This window comes from Microchirus variegatus (genome assembly GCF_963457635.1).
Source record: "Microchirus variegatus genome assembly, chromosome: 5".
Classification (NCBI taxonomy): domain Eukaryota; kingdom Metazoa; phylum Chordata; class Actinopteri; order Pleuronectiformes; family Soleidae; genus Microchirus; species Microchirus variegatus.
The window spans coordinates 15,885,648-15,910,390 of NC_139806.1; the positions used below are offsets into that span (position 1 = coordinate 15,885,648).

Consider the following 24,743-nt stretch of genomic DNA (forward strand, 5'->3'; position numbering starts at 1 on the left):
GCAAAATAAGTGTTAATTATTAAATAAATCTAAATTTAAGTCAACAATAATGTCGACAACTGCAACGTAAACATCAAACAAGCTCATATACATGTCATTTAATTAATAATGCTATAATAAATATATAAATATATAATACATAAATATATTCCATATGATATTCTGTCATTATTCTGTGTTTAAAGGGCTGTAATAAGTAAGTAAGCCGCCAGTTTAACACCTCTGATATAAACGTTTAAATCCATAAAACCAACCAATTAGATAGGAAATCCAAGTTACATGGCTACACATCAGAACTTTTTTTCTTTTATTTATTGTGCAAGATAATAGTTTCCGTGTTTATTTACTAATGCCTTGACCTGCAAGCTCACCCTTTAGCTCTAACCACTAACCACCCAGCAGCAGATAACCACAGCGGTAAATGATTTAGATTCCCTTCACCTCAATGTCACAGCAGCCCCGCGCTGTTTTACCCCGACAGCCTCTGAGCCTCACGGGTCCAACGTCTTTGCTGCAGACTAACAGCAGAGTTGCTGAGCAGTGCGTCACTGCCACCGGTCACAACTATTACTCTGCTGCTCCACATCCAACCGGAATATAGCAACCTTAAAAAGAATGCGATATCATGAGCCTGTCGAGGCATAAGAGGTAACAGTCAAGTCGGTCATACATAATTTAGGGCAGAGATGTGTTTGGAGAAGTAATTTGTGACAGATTTTAATTTAACAAGTACGCTTCGCCGGTACAAACTGAAATAACACTGCAAACACACGCACATGCATGCAAGCACACACACACACACACACTTATGTAACGGTTCAGTCGGCAGCAACTCCGTGTCCAAGGCACAAACAGCTTTCCATGTCGCCCAAAATCAACAGGGTCGAGGCCTGAGAAAAACGGACAGCCAACTTATATAAAGACGGTGAAAAAAAAAAAGAAAAAAAAGAAAAGAAGAGGGGCCTTGTGATGAGCACCAACAGCTGTGTTTAATCACGCAAACAAAGCCAAGAGAGAGAGATGTGAAGTGGGACATGAGAGCTGAAAGAAGGTGAGGAATGCTAGAGAGAGAGAGACAGAGCTTGAGGGGGAAAGGGTAACAGGATATAAGTCGAAAAAAAAAAATGGAGCTCCAATCTCAAACATCGAGTTTGACGAAAGGTTGGAACTCTTATGAAGAAAAGAAGTTTGTCGTTTTATATAACCTTTGCTTTACATAAGAGGAGGGGAGAGGGTATAACTTGTATTATTCTTGCTGCTTTTACACCGGACCTATACTTTGTTTGGTGAACTCCAACTCCAGTCTGTTCAGGCCCGGACATTCATCAGCAGGCGTCACATGACGGAACAGAGCTATGATTCATCCTGAGGTTCACAGTCACCTCTGCCCAACACGATTTGTGATGCAGTTTGACTGAGTGATGCCTTGAGCCCCAGGGCTGCACCTCAAGCTGCTGCAGGTGAAGCGCGGTGGGAGATATGGAGTCACACACACACACACACACACACACACACACAGGACAGGCAGTGCAACAGGAAAAAAGACGAGAAGAAGTGTGTGAAAATAGAGGTCATGTCAGGAGAGAAACACAAATATAATAAACTATGTGAGATATGGAAACTAATTCAGGATGACCGGTAAGTGAAAAGGACTCGAGGCAATGAATATGCATGTGCTGCTAAATTAGAAAGTGGTTTTTACCTCAAGTAAAAGTCCTCCACATCGTCTCTGCTGCTGTCTTTAGCTCAGCAGCTCAGCAGGATGGAAGGAAGGCCATGAAAGATTTACAAAGAGGGCTTTTAGTTCACACCAGAGCCTCGTCTGATGATGCTCTCTCAACACAAAACAGAGGAAGAATCTGACCTTATTGAAACTAAATGAGTGGAAGTTCACAAGCACAGTGATATTATTTAACCCATTTCAAATATCGAAATAATCCAAAAAGCACAAACAGGATGATTCGGTACGAGAGACTTGAGATCTGAACTTTCACGATGAAACTTGACTCCAGAGAAAAGGAAAAGAAAATGTCTGCTGCTCTGCACCAAAAAAATAAAAGTATGAAGGAGGACGATGTGGCTGAGAAAATGGAGCATCAGCTGAAGGTGAGAAGTGTTTTTTGTAATGTGTGATCATTAAAAAAACAGAGTTAGTTTTATTCTCTGACCTTGCACTGCCGTGGAGACATCAACACTGGGCTCTTCTCTTTATATTTTAAAAAAAAAGGCTACTGTCAATTTGTATAACCTCAAAATTCAGCTCGGTGCCTCGTCAGATCGCTTCGTCTTTAAAAGGAACATGTTTCTCCTTGAAATTCCTTTAAATCTCCATAAAACATAACAGCATAATTTGGGCAGATAATCAGTTCAGCTTCTGCGAATGTGGGAGAACGCCAAATTGGACCCCAAATCACTGTAGCGTCCCTCTTTATCAAACACTCCAAGTCAGTGATTCCAGCTGGAACACGTTGCTACAAAATGCGGCACTTACTAAATCACTAAATTAATTTGGGGCAAAATAACTCGTGTTGAACTGGGCGAGGGTTTCAGGTTGAGGCAGAGAACATCGCACGGTAAAATGCTATTGTCTTTTTCTGCTTATAACCCGACCTTAAATAAAGCACTTAGCAACCTTTCATTAACCCATCCAACCCTTCTCTACTCTAAGAATTTACAAACCACCTAGCAGGTCCCAGCACCAGGCACCAACATGTACAATATTCAAAAACTTGCGATCGTGCACAAGCTGTTACTGTAAATATCACGTCCTCGGTCACCTTGTCTTATTGAGTAACAGTTGTGGGAAAAAACATTATGTAAAGCACATCTGATGTGTGCCTATCGAAAAATGTAAATCTTTGCACAGTATATATTTAAATATACTTATAAACATATCATAAGCATGAGAAAGCCAACCACGCACTAGGTTTGGGTTGGCAGAGTTCATTTGGAAGTTGTAAAGTATTTATGAGAGAAGACTCAGCAGGGAAAGAAGAAGAAGAAGAAGAGATGAAAATAGCGAGGATGCTATGGAGGAATAGCAAATAATGAGACGAAACCAAACAGTGATGAGTGGCCCTCACGGAAATTGCTTCTGTTGTGGCTGAGAATGGAACAAAAATTGCAGGCTAAATAAGTCACTGTCATTTCAACTTCATTAGCTCCTCCTGGAAAGAACAATACACGGAGAAAAGTGGACAAAGGTATATTTCTACAAAAAAAAAAAAAAATCCCTGAGCTCATGTGCAACAGAGGAGTAAATCAGTTTTAATGTATGCTTTTAATGTTCCTTTGCTTAACCTAGAAAGGGTTGTCCTTCTCAGATACAGCTTCTTCAAATTTACCGCTGCAGTATACTCTATGCAAAGCCAAACCAGCCAAGTCACTTTTATTTTTCCTCCTAATTGTGCCTCTCTACCCATAAGTCCTTGTGATCCTCTGGTCATTCCCACTTCTCCCTTTTCAGAGTCCGTCTAACTCCACGTCTAAATAAGCCGTACGTGGTCAAGCCAAAGAAGCAAACCACCGTGCAACTACAGGGGCTTTCCTTCCCCACAAATAAAGCTTGACAAGTGAAGTCACATAAGACCAGATCTCACTATCTAATTACAGAAAAATGTGCTTCGAAAAGCAGAAAAATCCAACAGGAGCTGAAAGCTGAAGTGGACGAAGAGAGAACGAGACAAAGTTCCTGAGAGAAAACTCAGAGGACAAAGGTAGAAAGAGGTTGCAGTCCACAGCTACTCAGCTCATCTGGGTATTCTGCTAGAATAAGTAATGTTCAGGAGGAGCAAGGATGTTAAAAAAAAAAAAGCCACTTATACAGTGGAGATCCTGACGACGCACCAGATGGAAAGAAGACATGGTGGTGTGGTATCACAGAGCACTGAGGCTAAAAAAACGGTGCTTGCAGGGCTCCAGGAAGCCAATAAAACAACACAGGCTTTTCACTGTAATTACCTTTAAACTCAAGGAAAATGGAGATGGGAGACATTTAAAGTGAGTGTGAGAAAATAGCTTTTCTCCCCCCAAGAGGATTTTCAAGGCAAACATAAAAGGGCACGGACCACTCAGTGGAGCACGTGGTTAGCACCGATGCCTCACAGCAAGAAGGTTGCTGGTTCTCCATATGTTGGCCCTGGGATTGGCACCAGCAGCCCTCATGTGGAGGATAAAGCGGTTAAAAAAAAAAAAAAAATCACATACCGCATCATACATTTTAAAAATAAATGAATCTCATTACGAAATTTGTCCTAAAACCCCAGAGGAGAAAGGAGTTGTCAAGAGAAGCTCAGCTCGACTTGTCTTCTCCTTGTACCAGTGAATTGAACTCCCGAAACATGTGGTTTTTATGTTCTCGAGACAATAAAACGCGTGGTAAAATTAGATCACAAAAATATGGAGTCATGTAAAATCACAGACGAGTACCAGAAACTAACTGGCACTGTTTTTCAACAGCGTGCAGTAAATTTCGCATGAAAAATGAATGAATTCGCAAATTCCTCGTGAAGAGCAGAGCAGATCGTGAAGGAATGAGAGAGATGAAGCCTCAAAGGCAGAAACAACAAGAGAGAGAGGGAGAGAGCAATAGAGGGAAATATAATCAATGCGTGAAACTCTTTGAAAAACAAATAATCTGAATTACTAAGTAACAATAAAGCAAAGATACTGCTATTGTTGGGAGCCATTTCCCAAAATGGCCAATTTAAAAAAGACTGTGCAAAGACAGTGGGTCTGTTATGAAGTCAGCTCCTCTGCATGCAAAGTATGAGAAGGGAACATTTGGCGGAAATGATAGAGAATGATAAAGAACAATGTTTACACCACGGGGCGGGAGAGGAGGAGTTGCTGGAGACAAAGGAGATATTCAACAAAACTTTAAACACCTGGGATATCTGCCTCACACTCACATTATAATGGAACAGTCCAGCTACTTCATCACTATTTTATTCTGTGGTATTTTAACGACCTATTGTGCGCATTGACGAGAGGGCCACTGTTGAAGAGTGCACAGAAATGACTGTTTATCAAAGGGAAGTGTGTAGTTGTGGAATATATGTGTGTGTGTACGGCTGCATCCGTGTGTTCTATCTTTATTAAATCTGTATTGTGTGTGGCAGGTGCTGCAGCAGTGAGGTGCCGGACACAGGCATTCAGCGGCACATCGCTGATTGTTATCATTCATGCCCATCTTTTATTATACAAACCCTATCTCTCATCTCTTCAATTCCCCCTTTTATATATATATATATATATATATATATATATATATATTAGAGATATGAGCATGAAGGCTGCCTCCATCGCAGAATATCAATCTACTTTTGCAATTAGCCTGGGTATCAAGACCTGGATCTGACCCTGGAGGAAGTGCTCATGAAAAATGGCTGGGCTCCACAAAAGAGAAATGTGTTCACAATGCCGGGCTCGTCGCAAACAATTCCATGCAGTGAAGGACATGACAAAGCATTTCTTGTCATCGCGCCCCAGAATCAGATGAGCCGAACACAGCCAAGGAAAATAGATCACAGGGGCAGCTCGAGGCTTTGTCTGCTGTGAGGTTAAATGGAAACGGAACCGTTATGACACTATTATTTGATCATTTTAAAGACAGAATGGAAAATTAATTTTAAAAAAGTAGGTAATCTAACAGGCCACACCTCTGTGACCTCTGTAATCTATATGCTCGTAATCCATTGCTACTGCAGTTCCTGAGGTTTCCAAAACATGGAAAGAAAAAGCCATATTTATGCCAGGCATTACACTGTGTTCTTGTACATACAAATGGCTAATTTTACGAAATACAACAGGGACAACAGGGTGACACTAACTGGCTGTAAAAACATTGCACACAATACAAATTCACTTTCACATGAGACAAATAGAGCTTTAGGTGACCTTGGCAGAGAGAGGCTCTGGAAGAAAATTATCCAAATTCAGTGTTGCCAGATCTCGTGAGAGAAACAAGCAAGCAGACCTATGAAAACAAGCCCAAAAACTAGCCACTTCCCTGCACAATGACCACAGGAGGGGCTTCGACTGGCGTTCTGGTTTTGAACATGTATTTAACAGTATGAAACAAATGGGATATGAACATTATTGCTATTTATGTGCTCAGCTTCCTTTTTTCCTTTTAGTTCCAGGACTTCAAACCAACACAAGAAAGACAGGATAAAGTGACTTAAGCGGACACTGCTCCTCAAAAAAAACTCTCCTCCATCAGACTATCACTCAGGTTTTCCCAAGTTCCTGATTGGCTCGAAGCAGCCACCACACTGGGTGGGGACAAACTCTGTGTATGGGGAAAGGGACGGATGGAGGGTGGAGGGAACGAGGTTGTGGACGGATCCAGAAAACTATCAAACTCATGGAGCTGGGAACAAGCCCCAATACACAACTACACTTTAGCAACGAGCCCAAAAAACCCCTGCAACCCCCGATATTTGAAAGCGACTTTATAGAAAAACAAGGCCAACGTCGCTCATAATAAGCAGACTTGGCATCTACTGTATGTACACATTGGCATTTCATATCTCCACTGCAGAAACCTTGCTTTTCTTCTCCTCCACGTCGGGACAATTTTAAGAACGGTAGTGAAGCTTCTCGATTGTGAAATTGTGAATATACTGGCTGCACCACTGTCATCAGTGAATTCAGTATTTCAATGTAACGCGTTTCCTTCATCTTTGATGTCATTTCATGACTTGATGTAATGCATTTATTTCCTGTTTACCTTTTTGAAGGATGAGGTTTTAAACTAAAACATCAGGAAGCTACTGGTGAGGAGCAGGAACTTCTAGAGAGGAAAAGTGTGGCAAGTGACACGATCAAGACGATCTACGTTATCTGCATTATCTTGTCTCATTATATGTAAAAATCGTTTTATCAATCCGGTAATCGTATTGTAAAGCAGGCATTGATTTGCACTGAGACACAGAAGCATCACAGAAGTGTTTACAGTTAAATCATTGGTTCTCAACTTGACCAACTGCAGCAATGATCCCTTTGCCATTTGTGAACCATTTATGAGTGTGCAAGACAAGACATTATGTTTACCAATAAAACCACATGTTATATATATATTTTTCTCTTTAAAGTCTTTTGCTATATGTCCTGATGGGGCATCCATGACATGCAACAACAAGGGATTCGAACAGCTGCTTGAAGAAAAGCTCCAGGGTCGGTTTGTCACTGTAATCAGAGGTATAGTACGTGGTGTTCAGACATACCTCAGTTGCATAACTTGGACTTTGGCTGTATTTTTCTATTTATTTTTCTCCATTTTTGGGTTTGTCCGCTCCTGTGGACCCGATGACTTTGTTGCCATAGTGCCACAGCCACAGGATTTCCCATCTGGGATGTGTCTTAGCCAAAAGAACGAAAGTCGCCCCAACAAATGCTTCTGTCCACATGCTGTAGACAGTGTGTGTGTGTGTTGGTGCAGGGCGTCACCTTGTAAAATTCATACTGTATGCCCTCACTTATTATGGTAGTGGGAACCTCCAGTTTGGGTCTGTACCATCTGTCGAGCAGCGGGAGGCCAAGAGGAGAGGTGGCTGGAGCAGAAGTACAGTCACACTGAGCTAAAGCCCGCTCCTTGTCACTTCAAATATTCACCTTGTCTACAGAGAGCACTGCTGGAGACGATATGAACCACAACAGCTTGGCGTGACACGGAAATTTACATGGCGGACAAAAGGGCAAAGACGAATATTCTTGGAATCATTTGCACACACGCGTGTTTCAGCCCCTGCCATAGCAAACAGAAGGGATCTATCCATGGACACACTGAACCCAACGTCACACACATCCACACACAATGAGGGGAGTAATTGTTTTTTTTTGACATGTCCAATTCTTATGAAGACAAAAGAGGAGCACCAACGCGTGCACACACACACACACACACACGCGTGCCTGTCGCTATGACATTGTAATCCCCTGTGGTGACAAAATAAGACTGGCCATATATGCTGTCATCTCTGGGGCAGTGTGTGCTTGCCAAGGGAGGGCTGCATGTGTGAACTCCTGCTCCTACTACTCCCATAGACAAGTGATGAGGAACCAAAGAAAAGAGGAGCGCAGGAAGTGAGAGGCAGAGGGGGAAGGCAGCTGACGGACTTGTTGAAGCAGTACATCATATTCTAAAAAGGCAAACACCAGTCACTCTCGGTCTTTAATTCCCCATCTTTCAGACACTGCTTTAAGTTGTTGGCATACTGTCAGGTTTAGTCATAGCAAATAGAAGGGAGGAAAATAATATTCCCAGATGCTGGGATACTGTAACAGAGACCGCGTATAAAAATGGACTTTGGAGTTCATAACATAACTCCCACTGTGAAGCCTCAGGTTTTGCAGTTGCCATGTCAGTTTTTGCAAATCAGAATTCACCCTGACAATACCTACTGTTAATCACACTGGTGTTTTATCATTTATAAAACTGACGTGTGCTTTTGGAAAAATACCTAAAACTACTGCAGGTTAACGTTTTGCATTGGTTGCACTGGTGTCCTTTTTTTTTCAATTTAGGTGCACCAGCACAACATTTAAGTGCACCCACATGTCAGTGCCACAACTTTAAGGGTTGTCTTTTTGTCACTGTTAACAAGAATAAGATGGAGATAAATATTTGTCTGCATTTGAAGCAAAAACATCGAGTAGTGTAGGGTTGCGTGATATTATTGACTCAATATCGCTATCGGCAGATGTCGGCAAGCACACCAAGATCTGCCTATATGAGTCATGACTACAACACTAGGACCTCCTTGACTTCTGGACTACTTCTAGGCTGGCGCCATCTACAGCTATTATTTCTTTTACATTTATTTATTTTGAGTTTACTTGCTCTCCCCCGTCCGTGTGTGCCATGGTTTTCTCCAGGTTTGCCGGTTTCCTCGTCCAGTCCAAAAACATGCAATTATGGGAATAAGTTAAATTGGACACTCTAAATTGGGCATAGGTATATATATATATATATATATGTTGTGGGCCGAGGCACTATGATATATCGGCAAAAAGTTCAATATCATGCATCCCTTGTAGTCTATACTGTTTTTTTTTTGCAACTAGCAGAATCACTCTCTGGTGGCTAACTGCTATGTCCATCCTCCTTCCTGGACCAATATGATATACAGTCTATGATTTCAAACTGTCTGCACTGAAGAAATCCATAGGCTGAGTTCAGGGCAATTACACACGTTTGGACAGACTGGGTTTCCTCACAGGTCCCATGAAAGCAGCTATGTAAGGCAATCGAGAAGATTTGTGTTTTTTAATAAGGAGGAGCGATTTTACCCTCACCAAATTTTCTCCTATTTTGTGTTTGTATAGGTTTTCCCCCCAACATTAATTTGCCAGTGAGCAGCACAGCATCTATAGAAACCAAACAGACCAGGACATCCCAAGTTAGCAGTCCATCATCTCTGCCTCTCTACATCAAACACACTGTGGTCTGTTTCATGCTCCCCGCAGCCCATTATGGCTTAATGCTTCAAGAGGCTTCTTACTGACTTCAGCACTTTAACAACTCCAGCATATTCCGTCCGGATCGGCAAAGCACCCATACACACAAAAGACGCATGCATGCCAATAAACACATACAGCACACACAGCTACACATAAAGAGTAACAGACAGGAGCCCAGATGCCGACATTCACGCGCTTCAAGCTGCAGCCCAGTCATGATCCTGCCCTCTGTGATGCAGAAACAACTGTTGCTTTTGCTTTAATCTGTTTGAAAGGGAAGACCTCAGATGTGTGGGGTCTTTATGGTGATATTAACCTTCAAATAAGCCTTAGCGCTCTTATCTCTCCAGTCAGTTAATGAGTTCCATTCACAAGGCAGCGAAATGTGATCCAGTGAGTTGCACAGTATATGGTAGAAGGAGGAGCAATAGAAAACGAATAGGGGGGAAGTGCTACTTTCTCGAAAAATCCAGAAACTCATCTCAACGCACACGTAAAATTATACAGTCACTAAAATGTTTCACGCTGTGTCAGATCATTTCTTCTTATTTATTTGAGCCTGTGCTGCTGCACTCTGCTTATTATAATAACAACAGCATTCAAATTAGAGCGTGAGATTGTGTCACATCCTATACATAAGAAAATTGGACCGAGGTGCGAAATAAACAAAAAGACGGTGCTAAAATAGCTGACGATATCACAAATCAACAACAAACATGGTATATAACCTCAAAACAGAAAGCTTCCACATCAGCATTTGTATATTTCAATATTTTAAGTGTGAAAATTAGGTTAAATAACATAAAATGCACTATAATATTTAATTCGATCAAAAAGTCTACCATGTAAACTATAGTGCAGATTTATCCGTATCTCACAATGTCATCCGACAAAATAGGCAAAATACAGATTGCGATTACTGCGATTTCCGCCATATGTACTACGAAAAATAATCACTTGGAGACAGAGTTTGAACGCAAACTCACTGGTGTCTACGACAGCTGCTGTGAGGAACCCCACACCTTGCGACTTCTAGTGCAACAAAATGTAGCTGGTAGATTTGTTACTAAGTACCGTTATGTCACTGGAGAAATAAAGGATTGGTAGAACTGCTTGTGCTCATGAGATGTTCATGTTCATGTCAGGACATTTGTGTCTCTGCTGTTGTTTAATAACCACTGACTTACGTATTAAAGGGGCTTAAGCTGAATGCTTTGATTTTAAAGGAAGATTACACTAAACAATATGCATGTAATTTACTTCCAAATGTTTGTGTACTGTATAAAAGTACTTTCCAGGTACTGGTCATGTCTGTTGTCTTCCTTAAAGGTGCCATATGTAAGAATGTGGCCAAAAACGGTTACTACATTCAAATTCAAAATACAGAGGCCTTTTAGGTTTCGTTTTCTGACGTAACTGGCAACCCGTGGTTGCTCGGCAGATGAGACTCTACTGACTGCAATGATTGGTAGATGGCGGTAGGTGGCGCCTCATGCCAAAACATGATTTGAAAACAAAAACATGATTTGTGGTCTGCAAAAGATTTGGCTGTACTGTTGTTGTTGGTGAGTTCAGTTTGTTATATGAACATTATTCCTGAGTCTCTGTGACATATTAGGAGGATTTTATAGCCAGTTGCTTTAGATTTATTACATAATGCACCTTTAAACGTGACTATGGATGCAGCAATTATATATTTTAAAGATACAATTATTGCCTGTTTTATGATTATAACATACAGTTATTTTTCAAATCCAATATGTTGTTTGTTAGGTAGAGTGTGCTGCTACATTACTGACTTCTTCTACACTGACCGTAAGCGACACATTTATGTTTGATTCACTTAAGTAGCAGCTCAGTGTTTCATTGAGCAACTGAGCTGTTATATAATGTCAGGTGGCAAAAAAGAAAAAAGCATTAAAAGGTGTCGCTCTGCAGCTGCCACCTACGATGCTGGAGTGTGGTCAATAGTTCCCATGTATCTGACATTTTTTTTTTGCCACGCGGCACTTTAAGCTGCTTCAGGGTTGCACTTGCACTGAATGTCACTGTGTGTGAGTGTTGTTCATGGATAAATTAAGTACTAAAATATGAGTCCTTGCTGTTAAATGACAATTTAAAGAATGGTTAACGGTGAAAACGGGGAATAGTTGCATCCCTGTTATGCTTTATGATGAAAAAATGATGTGAAATTGGAGATGACAATGATTTGAACTTTTTTTTATTTTAATTCCTCACTGGCATGAGTTTATATCCCCGAGGGAAACATAATTAGATTTCATCACATGTCAAAAAGGGCAAATGGCAGCTGGTGGTAAATATAGAGATACTGTACATGGTATATGTTTTAACTGTAGACCATAAAAAACACGTGTTGATGCTCGGTATCAGGATCACACATGAGGCTGAACCTTAACGTACTGTATAGGCTATAATAAAAGGCTAGGATTGTTGGAGTTCTTGCAGTATTTGGTGTTAATTTTGCAGCTTCTCTCTGACGAACCATCTGTGTTTTCTGCTGGCAGTCGACTCCCATCTCCATTTAACCTCTGGCTGAAAATTGGTGCAAGGGCGTCAAACACATTAGCAGCCATTATCTAATCATTACGTTCAGTCAAAGAGGTGAGACTTACAGTGGGAGATATTCTACTCACTGTGTAAAATGCCTTTAGTGCTGCTGTACAACAGTTCAAGACTGGATCTAAATTCTCAGTCAAGCGCCTGGCTTTAAGCAAAAATCCCATACTTTTTCGCTGTAGGCAGCCATGCCGATCAACCCATTTTTTCCAGCCACAAGCCAGGCTTTCGTCAACAACAGTTCCTAGCAGGCCTGGTAAGCAACAATCCCCACTGTATCATTACCCAAACACTGGTTAGAGATGACACTTCAGAGCTCCGAAACAGCTCACAGTCAGCCTGTAGCAACCGGCAATCAACAACAACACGAAAACAGCATGGGAAACGCCAATGCCATACCAAAAATGTTACCAGCCTTCCTGCAGATGTGTCATGCAGCTCGTCTCTTTGTACAGGCTGATACTGTATGACATTCAGCAACTAACACTCATTGGCTGCCAGCTGCTTTCAAAGAGCGCCTGGCGCCTCTCTGTGTAAGAGCCGATGAGAGAGAGAGAGAGAGAGAGAGAGAGAGAAGAAAAATGTCATCCCCTGAAATGCGAAAAGATAAGTCATCAAGGCTGTAATGATGGCGTGCAACTGGGAGGGGGCAGAGCAGGGAAGAGTCAGATGAGACTCATAAAAAAATCAATCATCCATTTTTGGTCAAACCCCCCCTACATACACCCCGACCCCAAAAAAATATCCTGAACTGATTATACGCAACAGCGTTAAATTAGAATCATCACACTCACATACTTCAAAAGCATCGCTCAGTTTACCACATTTCTGGGTTATTTGCTCTTCATTTCTGCTCAACTGGGGATGTTTTCAAGGTCCAGTGAACTCCGCTTATATGCAATGATAAAAATATAAATAAAAAACACCTTGCCCTTCACTCGATCAATACCTTTTTTCTGTGGCTTTTTTCACAGAAGGAAATAGTTAAGAACCAAGTTGCCGTTTGAGGTTTTTTACCAACGTGAAAACAATATCTAGTAATCTAGGAGACAGTAATATGGAAAGGGTGTGTTTAGCTGGTTGGAGACGATATAAAAGTATAACAAATTGTGTTTAAAGGTGCATTATGTAATAAATCTAAAGCAACTGGCCGAAAAATCCACCTAATATGTCACAGAGACTCAGGAATAATGTTCATATAACAAACTGAACTCACCAACAACAACAGCACAGCCAAAATATTTGCATTAAAAAAACATTTTGCAGACTGCTAATCATGTTTATGTTTTGAAATTATGTTTTGGCATGTGGCGCCACCTACCGCCGTCTACCAATCATTGCAGTCAGTAGAGTCTCAGCTGCCGAGCAACCATGGGTTGCCAGTTACGCCAGAAAACGAAACCTACAAGACCTCGGTATTTTGAATTTGAATGTAGTAACTGTTTTTGGCCACATTTTTACATATGGCACCTTTAAATCCCTATATCTTGGAATTCAACAGAACAAAAAACATGAGGCATCTAACTTGCATGAATTGTTACGATTACATTTGCATATGCTGCCACGTTTTATTGAATGTAATGATTCTAGGTGTCTGACACAGGGCTGAGTCGTTTTGTGTAGCACTGAGTTTCTCCCTCGCTCATTGTGCAGTGGCACTGAAAAGAATCTGAAAGTGCAAATGGCTAGACATCATTTTCATTCTCAGCTCTTTCATCATCTCAGACTTAACCTGGGTGATGTGACCTTGAGTCAGACACTGCCAATGCATTAGGTTGATGGAGCCTCTGTGTCACAGCAGGAAATATTCCTCTGCAAATGTCATGGATCATCCGCAACGTTCAGGTGCGTCCATGAAAGCGTTCATATTTCACTGTGTGCCGTTTTTAAAAAAAAAAAAAAAAATCGCAGATTTAAGCACACAAACAGTTACGAGAGCTAAGGGACGGGGGACACTGTCGAAATAATCTGTCTCTCTACCTCTACATAATCTCTCTTTGCATCATCATTTCTTTTTCCATCTCTTCCTAAGCCTCAGTTACACTCCACACATTTCAAACCGGTGTCAATACATCGCGGCCTTAAGTAAGCTTCACATCATCGATTGAAACAAGAGGAATCAGTGGCGTCATGAAGAGACAGATTTGCTCTTTAAAGCGTTATGGATTGCAGACATTTGGAAGAAAAGAGGGCTCCAAAGGGACCAGAGCGGGCGTTGATTCTGTCAAATGATTTATTCAGAGTGGTCAATCAGTTAAATTAGAAGTGTCCCGTTACTACTTGGCCCTCGCCGCCTTTTGATGTATGTGCGATGACATGGGCTAACAGTTTCATCACATTACCGCCCCACCTTCAAATCTCATAATCTCTCCCATCCTATCCGTGTAATCATGAGTTATGATCTGGATTATATTATGTTTGGATATCAAGTTCCTCATAGACTCATGCGGCTCAAAATAATAATAATAATAATAATACTTAAAAAAAAGACAAGTTAATCAACAGAAACACACCTGAAATGTGTACGTTTAGGGCCAATTCCAATTCCTATCTTAACCCTCAATCTTAACCCTCAAGCTCAACCCTTAATCTTAACTGGCCCTCAAAACCAAGTGTTGAGGGTTATTTTGTCACTTAGAAATGGGACACCGCTTAAATGCAGATACATCTTCAGACTGTAGGGGGCAGAATAACGCGAAAGCTGCGTCCAGTCTGTCAACTCCAACAAAGAAGAAGAAGAAGAAGAAGAAGACATTTATGTCAGGATTATTTATTACGATCTGTTTGTCGGTCAAGTTATTAGGTTGTCAGTTAGTTATAAGATGATACTCATACAAATACCACAACCACGGACATATTCAGCTGACAGTTACCACACACCACGGCTTATTGAAAAGTAAACGATAGCAAACGATCGCTTGTCCGCACCGGCCGGCTATTGACAAAAGATCGTAAAAATAAAATAAAATGTTACGCAACAATGACGTCAGTAATCCATAAAATGGGCCTAAACTTAGATAATACAATGGTTTTCATAATTTTTATATCTCTATTAACAAAGAAAATACTTAATTTGTAGCGTACTCGTTTCGCCATCTTTGTTATGTCAAAACACACAATGCATTCTGGGTAGCCCTTGCTCCCAAGGGTGGTTTCGGAAAATCTCAACATTGAGGGCGATACAGCCCTTAAACTTGGCCCTCAACTTAATTTTTCTGAGAATCGGGACAGCACTTGCACTAGCGGGAGCGCGCATTTTTGAGATTGAGGGTTAAGATTGAGGGTTAAGCAAGGAATTGGAATTCACCCTTAGACTCAAATGACAATAATTCAGTGGAGACACTGTCTGGATCAGAGCTGTGCCGCGTGAGAGCCCAATATGCTATCAGAAAATAGAGTGGTTTCTACTTAAAGTTTATCTTCAGTGTGTGACCTTTGGGTGAACACTGCATAAAGTCACCCTTGTATGCCTCAGTCCTATTCAGCCAGTACTAATGAATAAACATCGCTGTCTTCACAGGGAAGAGGAGTCTATCTGCCGTCATGGTGGCGCAGCCCTGTGTGAAAAATGAATTATGTGATACATTAAAAAAGGTGACTGATGCACAGTCTACAGGAGAAAAGTATCGGGTGTGCAAATACATACTAATTTCTAAGTTTTAAATGTTATACCTTCTGCTGTCTATGTTTGGATAATACCAGATCATATTCACTCTTGGGACAGTTGCAATAAAAAGTGGATTTGAAATTTGAGTTTCTTTGAATTCTGTCCACAGGGGTGTGATTGTTGGAGCATGCACAGTCACAGTTCCCCCGATTTGTCCGTGCATGCACAATACGTAAACTGTCGAACCTGAAATTGCAGTGAACTGCATGCGAGTCTCTGCATGGTCACGTGTGTGAGAGAGAGAGAAAGCAGTGAACCAAATTCCAGGGAAGGCACACATGTGATGTTCTATTAACTCTAGAGGAGCTTGTGACCGTCTGACATCAGACCTTGATTGACACCGAGAGCATCATCACATTTGCGTTGGTTCCAGCACATGATCGAGTGACCGACCACCACGAAGAATCCTCTGCAACATGTTTCAGACATTGAAAGATCTGAGATCTGTGTGAAGTGGAAGAAGCAGCAGCTGCTTCACTTGGACTGACATGCAAAGTGATAGGAAAACAAAGCAAGGAGCTGAACCTGCATCTGTTTCCAAGAAAACGTCAATTGGGAGAAGATTTCTCTCATTTGTGATCAGTGATGAAAAAGCCAGGTTCTCTGACTCATGTCTGAACTGTTTTCAAAGCAGCGTTTGATCTTGACTGACAGACAGACAGAGAAGAGTTAGAGTTCCTCACCATGTGACATGAAATGAGTGTGTCTACAGGTTTAAAACGCTATCAAGTTAGATGACTCATCCACACTGTATGAAAACGTCAATCCAATAATCATTTATTCATGTGGGATAAAATAGAAGCTGCACACCAATAAGTAGATTCAATAAATGATATTGCTGCTACTGCAGGTGCAGGTGTGACACCAAAGTAGACATGGCAGAAAGACTATTCTCTATGGTTTAACTGGGATGTGAAGTATAGACCTGTAATGTATATAATACACAATATAGATGTGTGGGCATTGTATTTGGATAAATAAATAAATAAATAATTAATTAATCAATAAATAAATAAAAGCACTGTTGGGCTCAAGTGACTTTGCAGATGCTGCAGGATTAGAGAGGAGCTTACCTGAGATCTCAAACTGAGGGACACCGTCAAGAGCGAAGCCTTTGCCGCTGTAAAACTGTCTGATATCCGAACAACTCCTGGCTTTGCTGGTGCCTTTGTCTCCCCAGGCTGGTGCCGTCAGAGAGCACAGTGCCAGAGCCGCTATGATGAATGAATCCATCCCAGCTGACGGCGCAATGTGGAACCAAGGAAAGTGCAAATCCGACCAAGAGGCGATGAGGCTGTGTTGGATCCTGGATGGAGCAGGAGGGTGGGTGGTGGTGGTGGTGGTGGGGGCACTGTTAGATGAGTGTCAAACAGTGGGGCTGAGTGCTGCTGCTGCTGCTGTGCGTAAAATATCCTCCACCTTTCTCTCTCCTTCCTGCCCTTTGAGTGCGTCTGCGGAGTATAAGTGGCTGCTCTCTGCGCACTGCTGCTCGGCACAGGAGCGACTCCTCACAGCGCAGAGGTCCCTTCACTTCCCGGTCCTCTGTGGCCAAGACAAGACTATTTCTATACGGTTATATATTTGTCCCAGATAACTCTGCGTATCCTTTCGCGCCACACTCAAGCACAGATTCCCTGTCTCATATATCCACTGTTTTTTTGTTTTTTTTGCCTAAAGGGAGACAGAGCACAAGGTGGAAAAAAAAAGATTTGGGTTAACGCTTAAATAATGAAAGTCGTGTCAGGAATAACAAAATAAATTAAAAAAATAGTATTGCGCGCGCGCTGCAGACGCTGCGCAAGCCTGGTTCTGTCGCCGCCGCGTGCGCCTACCGGCAGTGACGGTCCGGAGGGAGCTGGAGAAAGAAGTGCGCTCTGGCTGCTGCTGCTGCAGCTCATTCCCTGCTCAGGCTTTTTCTAAACGATGCCAATGCTGCCACCACTGTGTGGAGAGAGGAGGAGGCGAGGGAGGGAGGAGTGAGGGAAAGAGAGAGACAGAGAGAGAGAGAGACGAGGTTTCACGTTCCTCCCGTTGTTCCCGTTTATATTCAGCCTCCTTTAAACATTATTATAAGACATGCTTCACAAGAAATGACCGTGGCGTCCGTGGCTTTGAGAACATCTGTCCTTTTTATAAACGTGCAACTGCGAAAGAACCCACTGTCTGGTTCTCAGTGCAAGGAAATGTTTGCACTACCTCCAGCTTGTTCTCCACCAGCCAGGTGTCACGCAGGTGAACTGTGGGCGTGTCCCCCCCTCAGGTAACCGCCCACCGACGCACCCGAAAGTACCTGCAGCACACACATGCGCCATTATCACTCCTCAAGGTGCAATTAAAGGACCAACAAGCCACTGCCTGCCCAGCGCCTTCCCCCGGTCTACCTGTCACCTGCTGAATGCCTTCTTTATTCGGAGTTTCTGCGAGTGTGTGTTGGCGAAATTACAGGAGCATGAAATGTTCTCAAATAAAGGCAGGGCTTGACTGAATCTGGAGAAAACAGATGATGAGAAACATGTGCTGTGCTCACCTCCAGTATAGGACATACGTTCGTACTCGTGCTGTTTTATTCATTCAACAGCTCGGTTCTCTTTGTTTAATATGCCACGATTGAGCTTTTCCCATAAGAGCTTTCTTCCCCCCCCCGATTCTCGTCTTGCATCACCAAAGGAAATTGTTTATAAAGTAGGCTATTACTTGGAAGTTTTTCCAATTTATTCTTTGCTTTTGTTCGTATCAGTAATTTCCGTTTCCCAGCTCCCAGATCCACCCTCATCATTGCCAGTGGCAGTTGAATATCCATAGTGTATAATTAATGGTTTTTGTTTTATATGTGAGAGCTGGAAAAAAAAAGTTCTTGCTGATTTAAACCCAGGGAGCAACTGTGTTTAAAGTTCTTCTGCTGTAATAGGTGAGACGCTGACAAGCACCTCCAGGATTATCATTCGGGCTCCAGTTCTGTCCGGAACCATGTTCCAAGCCAACGTTCACACCAGTTAAGTGGAACCATAGTTTCACCACCGTATGTAAACAACAACAATGGCCACCGCCCCTTGCTTCCGTCGATTCCTATGAAGCTGCTCACCCAGCGCATATGCCAAAAATGTTTTGACTTCCACGTTTATTTCCGGGTTATGGGGCCCATAGAGCATGAGCAGTAGTTTCACTACCATATAAAGATCTATAAAAGCCCGTGTCCATGTCTCGAGGTGTCCTGTGGACACTTTTACACGCGTCTCTTTTACTATTGCGGTCAATGGGAAAATTGCTTTTGGGCTCCATGGGGTTTTCTGTTGCAGTACCCACAGTGGCCACCATGTAAAAATTGTCTTCAAGGCAGAGGGGGCGGAGCTTTATCTAGTTCATATTATACATCCATGAGCTCAATGCACAATGTTAGCCAACAACATTACAGTGGCAAAATGATGGCATGTTTTTTTTTCCACTCTCTCTTTTCATTTACCCTTTATTTAACCAGATAAAAGACCCATTGAGATCAAGATCTCCCTCACAAGGCAGCAGCACACATCACAGTTCACAAGAAACAGGGAGATAACAGTCGCAAAATTAGAAAAGCACTCGGAGAGCGCAGACCTCCAATTGATCCCCGTTGTCTGTCTTTTCAGCTCCCAGTGAAATAAATGTTGATTAAAATTACGATTTTCTGTCAGCTCAGTGTCCACTATCATAACATACCATTACTCTGGTACCCCAAGGGAAGGGTTCCAAAAATGTTTGGGGCTGCTTATTTTGGTACTATTCCTAATAGATAATGTACCGTGTCGTACTATACCGAACCATTCCACTCGGTGGAAGCACGGCTTTAGCTTTTTATGACCTGGAATCCAGGGATGCTCAAATTGCCTCGAAACATTGGAGACCGTTGCATTTTCCTCATTTTCGCCTTTTTTGTCCTTCCTTCATCCACAGCTTACACTGACACACCCACTGATGACACAATGATTCACAAGAAAAGAAAAACAAGTATTTTATTCAGATTATTCACCTAAAATAAATCCCCTCTGCTCATCACTCTGTATGAAATTAAATCAGATCGGTTTTTGAAGGTGTCAGTCCAGTGGGAGATGCTTTTTTAAGGCCCGCTTGACAAATACACATTATTGCAGTGACATGAGGGAAAGAACTCCAGAAATAACCACCCGTCACACAACAAATAGAATAAAAAATAAGTGAGGGGAACAAAAATTAGAGAGCCACGGTCATTGCAGCTATTTACAGTGCCCAAATCATTCTATTTCTAAAGGCAGACATTGTTTATGAATACATTAAGGAACATTCGTCTATAATTAGTCTGTTCCTTGTGACTGGGTGAGTCCAAACGAAGTGTAAACCGAAAAAACAGATGCACTCATTTTCTGTTACTGCACAGGGATGATTTACACCTCCGTGCCGCGATTGTCAAGTGTCGTGAAAATGTGCAGCCTGTGCATGTTTGCTTTGTCAAAATGTGGCACTTGCGCAGCTCTGCAGTCACGCTGCTAAAGTTGGGAATTGTGTAACTGTGGCACAAGGCAGACGTAAGCCCCTTTTCTAATTATGTGTAATACCATTGCTTCACTTTTCCCGTTTGCCAGAGGGGAATACCGGGCAGAGTTAAGCACATGTGGTCAGAGGTTAATAAGTCTGCTGGCCTCAAAGTGTGTGTGTGTGTGTGTGTGTGTGTGTGTGTGTGTGTGTGTGTGTGTGTGTGTGTGTGTGTGTGTGTGTGTGTGTGTGTGTGTGTGTGTGTGTGTGTGATAATATGTACGTCTGTATGGATGACCTTTCATGTGTGTGTTTGCGTGTTGTGTGAGTTTATGTGTCTGACTGTGTCCCATATGTGGCCATAGGTCTGCAGTGCTGGAAAAAAAAAAAAAAAAACCTGATTGGCCATCCACTGTCTGGTATGGAGATCATGTAATTAACGCCCAGTAAAGCTACAGAGCAGCCATGTTTTCTTCAGGCAGCGTCCCATTGAAGTTTTATTGGCTCTGACCATGAAAGGCCTTCTAATGAGGAGCAGGATGCTGGGGGAAGTTCGGGAGACCGGGGAGAGCAAAGGAGGGGCAGCAGAATGGCGAAGAAAGAATGGGGTGGTGGTGGTGGTGGTGGTGGTGGGGGGGGGGGGGGGTGGGAGGCTGTGCAACTGTCAGTCGACTGTACATGTACAGTAATTATGTGGTGAGCATTCTCTGGGAGAGATGAGGGTTTTTCGGTGGAAATTACACGGCAGCTACACAGAAAACGCTGCACATGTTGGCCTGCGTCATTGCAGTGGGAACACTTGCACTTGATTCAGAAGCGGAGCCATGGGGGAATCGTGATTATAGCACAGCCCCCTCTTCCTCTAAATGTTTTAGAGACTATAGAGAACTTGTCCTTGGAAGAACATCCTATATGGACCGATGAGACCAAGATCAACTTGTACAACCACAGTGATGGGAAGAGAGAAGAGTGTGGAGAAGGAAAGGAACTGATCCACAACATACCACCTCATCAGTGAAGCATGGTGGTGCTAGTGTCATGGCGTGGGCATGTATATGGCTGCCAATGGAACTGGTTCCCTCGTATTTATTGATGATGTAACTGATGACAAAAGCAGCAGGAAGAGTTCTGAAGCTATATTATCTGCTCATATTCAGCTTCAGAACTCATTGGACAATGACCCAAAGCATACTGCAAAAGCAACCAAAGAGTTTTTTTTAAGGCAAATAAGTGGAATGTTATTCAATGGCTAAGTCAATTACCTGACCTGAATCTGACTGAGCATGCATTTCACTTGCTGAAGACCAAACTGAAGTGAAAAATGCCCCAAGAACAAGCAGGAAGTGAAGACCGTTACAGTAGAGGCCTGACAGAGCATCACCAGGGATGAAACCCAGTGTCTGGTGATGTCTATGCCTTCCAGACTTCAGGCTGTAATTGACTGCAAAGGATTTGCAACCAAGTATTAAACAATGGAAGTTTCGATTTATGATTGTTTAGTTTGTCCCATTACTTTTGGTCCCCTAAAAAGTGGCAGGCACATATAGAAAGTGTTGTAATTCCTACACCGTTCACTTGATTCGGATGTAAATGCCCTCAAATTAAAGCTGAAAGTGTGCAGTTAAAGCACATCTTGTTTGTTTCATTTCATTTCAATCACAATCAATTGTAGTGGTGCATAGAGTCAAGAAGAAGAGAATTGTGTCGATGTCCCAATATTTATGACTGTACATATACAGCCAAAATATAGTTTTGTCAGAACTGTTCTTAAGTGTCACCGCTTTTCCTGTTTTTGGCTTTGTCACTACAACACAACTGCACACTAAGTGGTGTGTCTGTGTGTGTGTGTGTGTGTGTGTGTGTGTTTCACACCACTTCACTGAGGATTCAGCAATGTTAGCCTCACTTCTGTGACTTTCACAGGTTTGTCTGCCATTGGCTATAAGGTAACAAGGATATATATAAAAAAGCTTAACTTAAAAAAGAAAAAAGAAAAAAAGAAGAAGCATAAAATGAATGCTCTCCTTTCTAGTGTTTTCTCTGTGGTATTTACAGAAATGACCCTTGTATATATATATATATAAGAGCCTCCACATCATTCTGATGGTTATTAACACCTACATCTATACACAGAGAGGGAATCACGCCCCCTTCCTTTACAGGTCAACTAGTTTTGAGTAGTTTTCAAATGAAATAATGCACAGAGCTACAGTTTAATAAATAAATGAATGGCATAGCAAGAGCCGATAAAACAAATTTGTCCTTTTCTCACAGGTTCACTTATCTTTTAAGGCCTCACAGCCTAACCCTTAACCATAACCAGGTAATGTCTAACTCTAATCGATCCTAACCACAATATAAATAAACTAAACTTAATCAGTTCTTCAGAAATGAGGTTCTGCTTCTTTGAGACCAGGATGGTTGTCTCCATGAGGACTACCGTAGTTTTCCCCTACAAATAAGTGATGCAGATGCACAAGCAGCATGTTTGGCTGGTGAACTGGACTCGCTCCCAGGCCTCTGCAGGGTTTCTATGTAAATATAAGCTTGGAGTGTGTCCTCTCATCCTCTCATCCTCTCATCCCGAGCTCTCGCTGATCGCATCAAAAACGTCAATTCTGCCTCGTCTCTGCATTTTAATCGAAACCATTAGCTTGACTTGGGCACGTTCAGCGGCGCGATGGAGCGCGTACACAGTCGTCAGCTCTATTGCGTCACTTACTCTTCGTTAAACGCCTCGTTCTCTCGTTATATGTTTTTTGTTATTTCAGTCTTGTCTCATTTCTGTTTTCCTCCGCTGCTGTTTTGTCTGGTTTCTGTTCTCTTTCAAGACTCGTGAGAACGCGCTGTATGCTCGTGCCCTCATCCCTGCCTGTTAAAAAACGCAGCCGTGCACAGAACGAAACTTCATTTCTTGCCTTCTTCTTCTTCTTCTTCTGCCATTTTGCAAAACTACATCATACCTTCATCACTTTTTTTTTTAATCCAGTGTCTGTGCCTGTGCAAACTGAGCCTCCACAAACAGTAGATCTGCATATATCCAGCCCTGCGCAGATTCAAGCGACAGTCGATGACAGAAACCAGAGATATTTTGCTGATAAAGTGTTAAAGAGAAAAATTAGAAATAGTGAAGAAAAAAGAGGGGGCGGTGAGCGGGGGCGACGGTATGAGGCAAGATAAGCGGGGAAAGGTGATGATGGAAGTTTTCACAAAGTGCAAAGAATAAAGTGCATGGAATAGTTTGGTTAAAGAGAGAGTGAGGGAAAGAAATTGGTCAGAATCAAGTGACAACTGATGGGCAACATGCTTGGGTTCTCTGGGTTGTTCTTGTGAACCGTCACTGTTGTCGATGTAGAAATCTTCCTGTGGTGCTTTTGTGTGTCTCTATGGGCACGTTCTGGCACTTTCTCTGCTCAGTAATCACATCACATTCCAGCCTTTTCTTTTTCTTTTTTTTTTTGTGGTACACCTTTCAACATAATGAAGTCCAGTGTTAAAACTCCACAAACAACTTAGCTGGAAATTATAAAAGCACTGTGGAGTGGGTGGCAGGAAAGCTCACTGAAAAACCACTTAAATCCAAACACATTTAAATAAAATACATACATAAAAAAAACCATGCAGTCAGCAAAGGTGGAAGAGACGGAACACATCTCGCTCATGTAGCATTATTAAATGAGGACAGTACTGAATAAAGCACTTATCATACACAATGGCACACTATAGCGCCGTCTTGCAAAGGTGTGTCCTCGTTCCTGCACCACCTTTATCTGATGTCTCTCTTCATTTGCTGTTCTCATATGAATATTTCACCTAAAGGATAAATGTAAAGCACTGTCCTCATCTGCCTCTTGCCGTGATAACTCAGAAAGTAACGCCACGCAAAGAGAGAATAAAGAAGAAATGCGTCATTATGGCTAACTCATATACCATGTTAGCTGGGTGTTCATATAAAGGTACACTGCCGTTCAAAATAAATAAAGTTTGGGGTCACTTTGGAGGAAAAGCACTTTTTTTCAATGAATATAACATTAAATGAATCAGAAATACACTCTATACATTGTTAATGTGGTAAACAACTATTCTAGCTGCAAACAGCTGGTTTTTAATGGAATATATACATAAGTGTATAGAGGCCCATTTCCAGTGTTCTAATGGTCCATTGTGTTTGCTAATCACATTAGAAGGCTATTGGATGATTAGAAAACCCTTGAAAACCCTTGTGCAATTATGTTAGCACAGCTGAAAACAGTTTTGCTGGTTCTTTGACGAAAGGGCAAAATGATTATTTGGAATAAAAATCATTATTTCTAATCATGTCAATGTCTTGACTAGATTTTCTATTCATTTTTTCAACTCTTTTGATGAATAAAAGTGTAACTTTTAATGGAAAACACAAAAAAATTTAATAGGTGACCCCAAACTTTTGAACGGTAGTGTATATTTATTTATTTTGTATGTGACCGGGGAACAAAGGACCCTTTTTTTGAAAAAGGGTCCTATGTTCCCCTGTTAGATACAAAGTGGGGAACATAGCACATTTTTTGGGATT

General features: G+C 41.9%; 1 protein-coding gene across 1 annotated transcript in view; it reads right to left on the bottom strand.

Moving 5' to 3' along the window:
• Positions 1-17,585, bottom strand: part of gpc1b (glypican 1b) — a gene marked incomplete at its 3' end in the record, with an annotated part of 66,413 nt that extends 48,828 nt beyond the window's left edge. Inside the window, exon 1 of the mRNA XM_083890289.1 lies at positions 16,783-17,585. Within this exon, the coding sequence (XP_083746415.1) occupies positions 16,783-16,942 (160 nt within the window). The 5' untranslated portion in view covers positions 16,943-17,585. The remainder of the gene's footprint in view (positions 1-16,782) is intronic.
• Between the last annotated feature and the right edge of the window lie 7,158 nt (positions 17,586-24,743).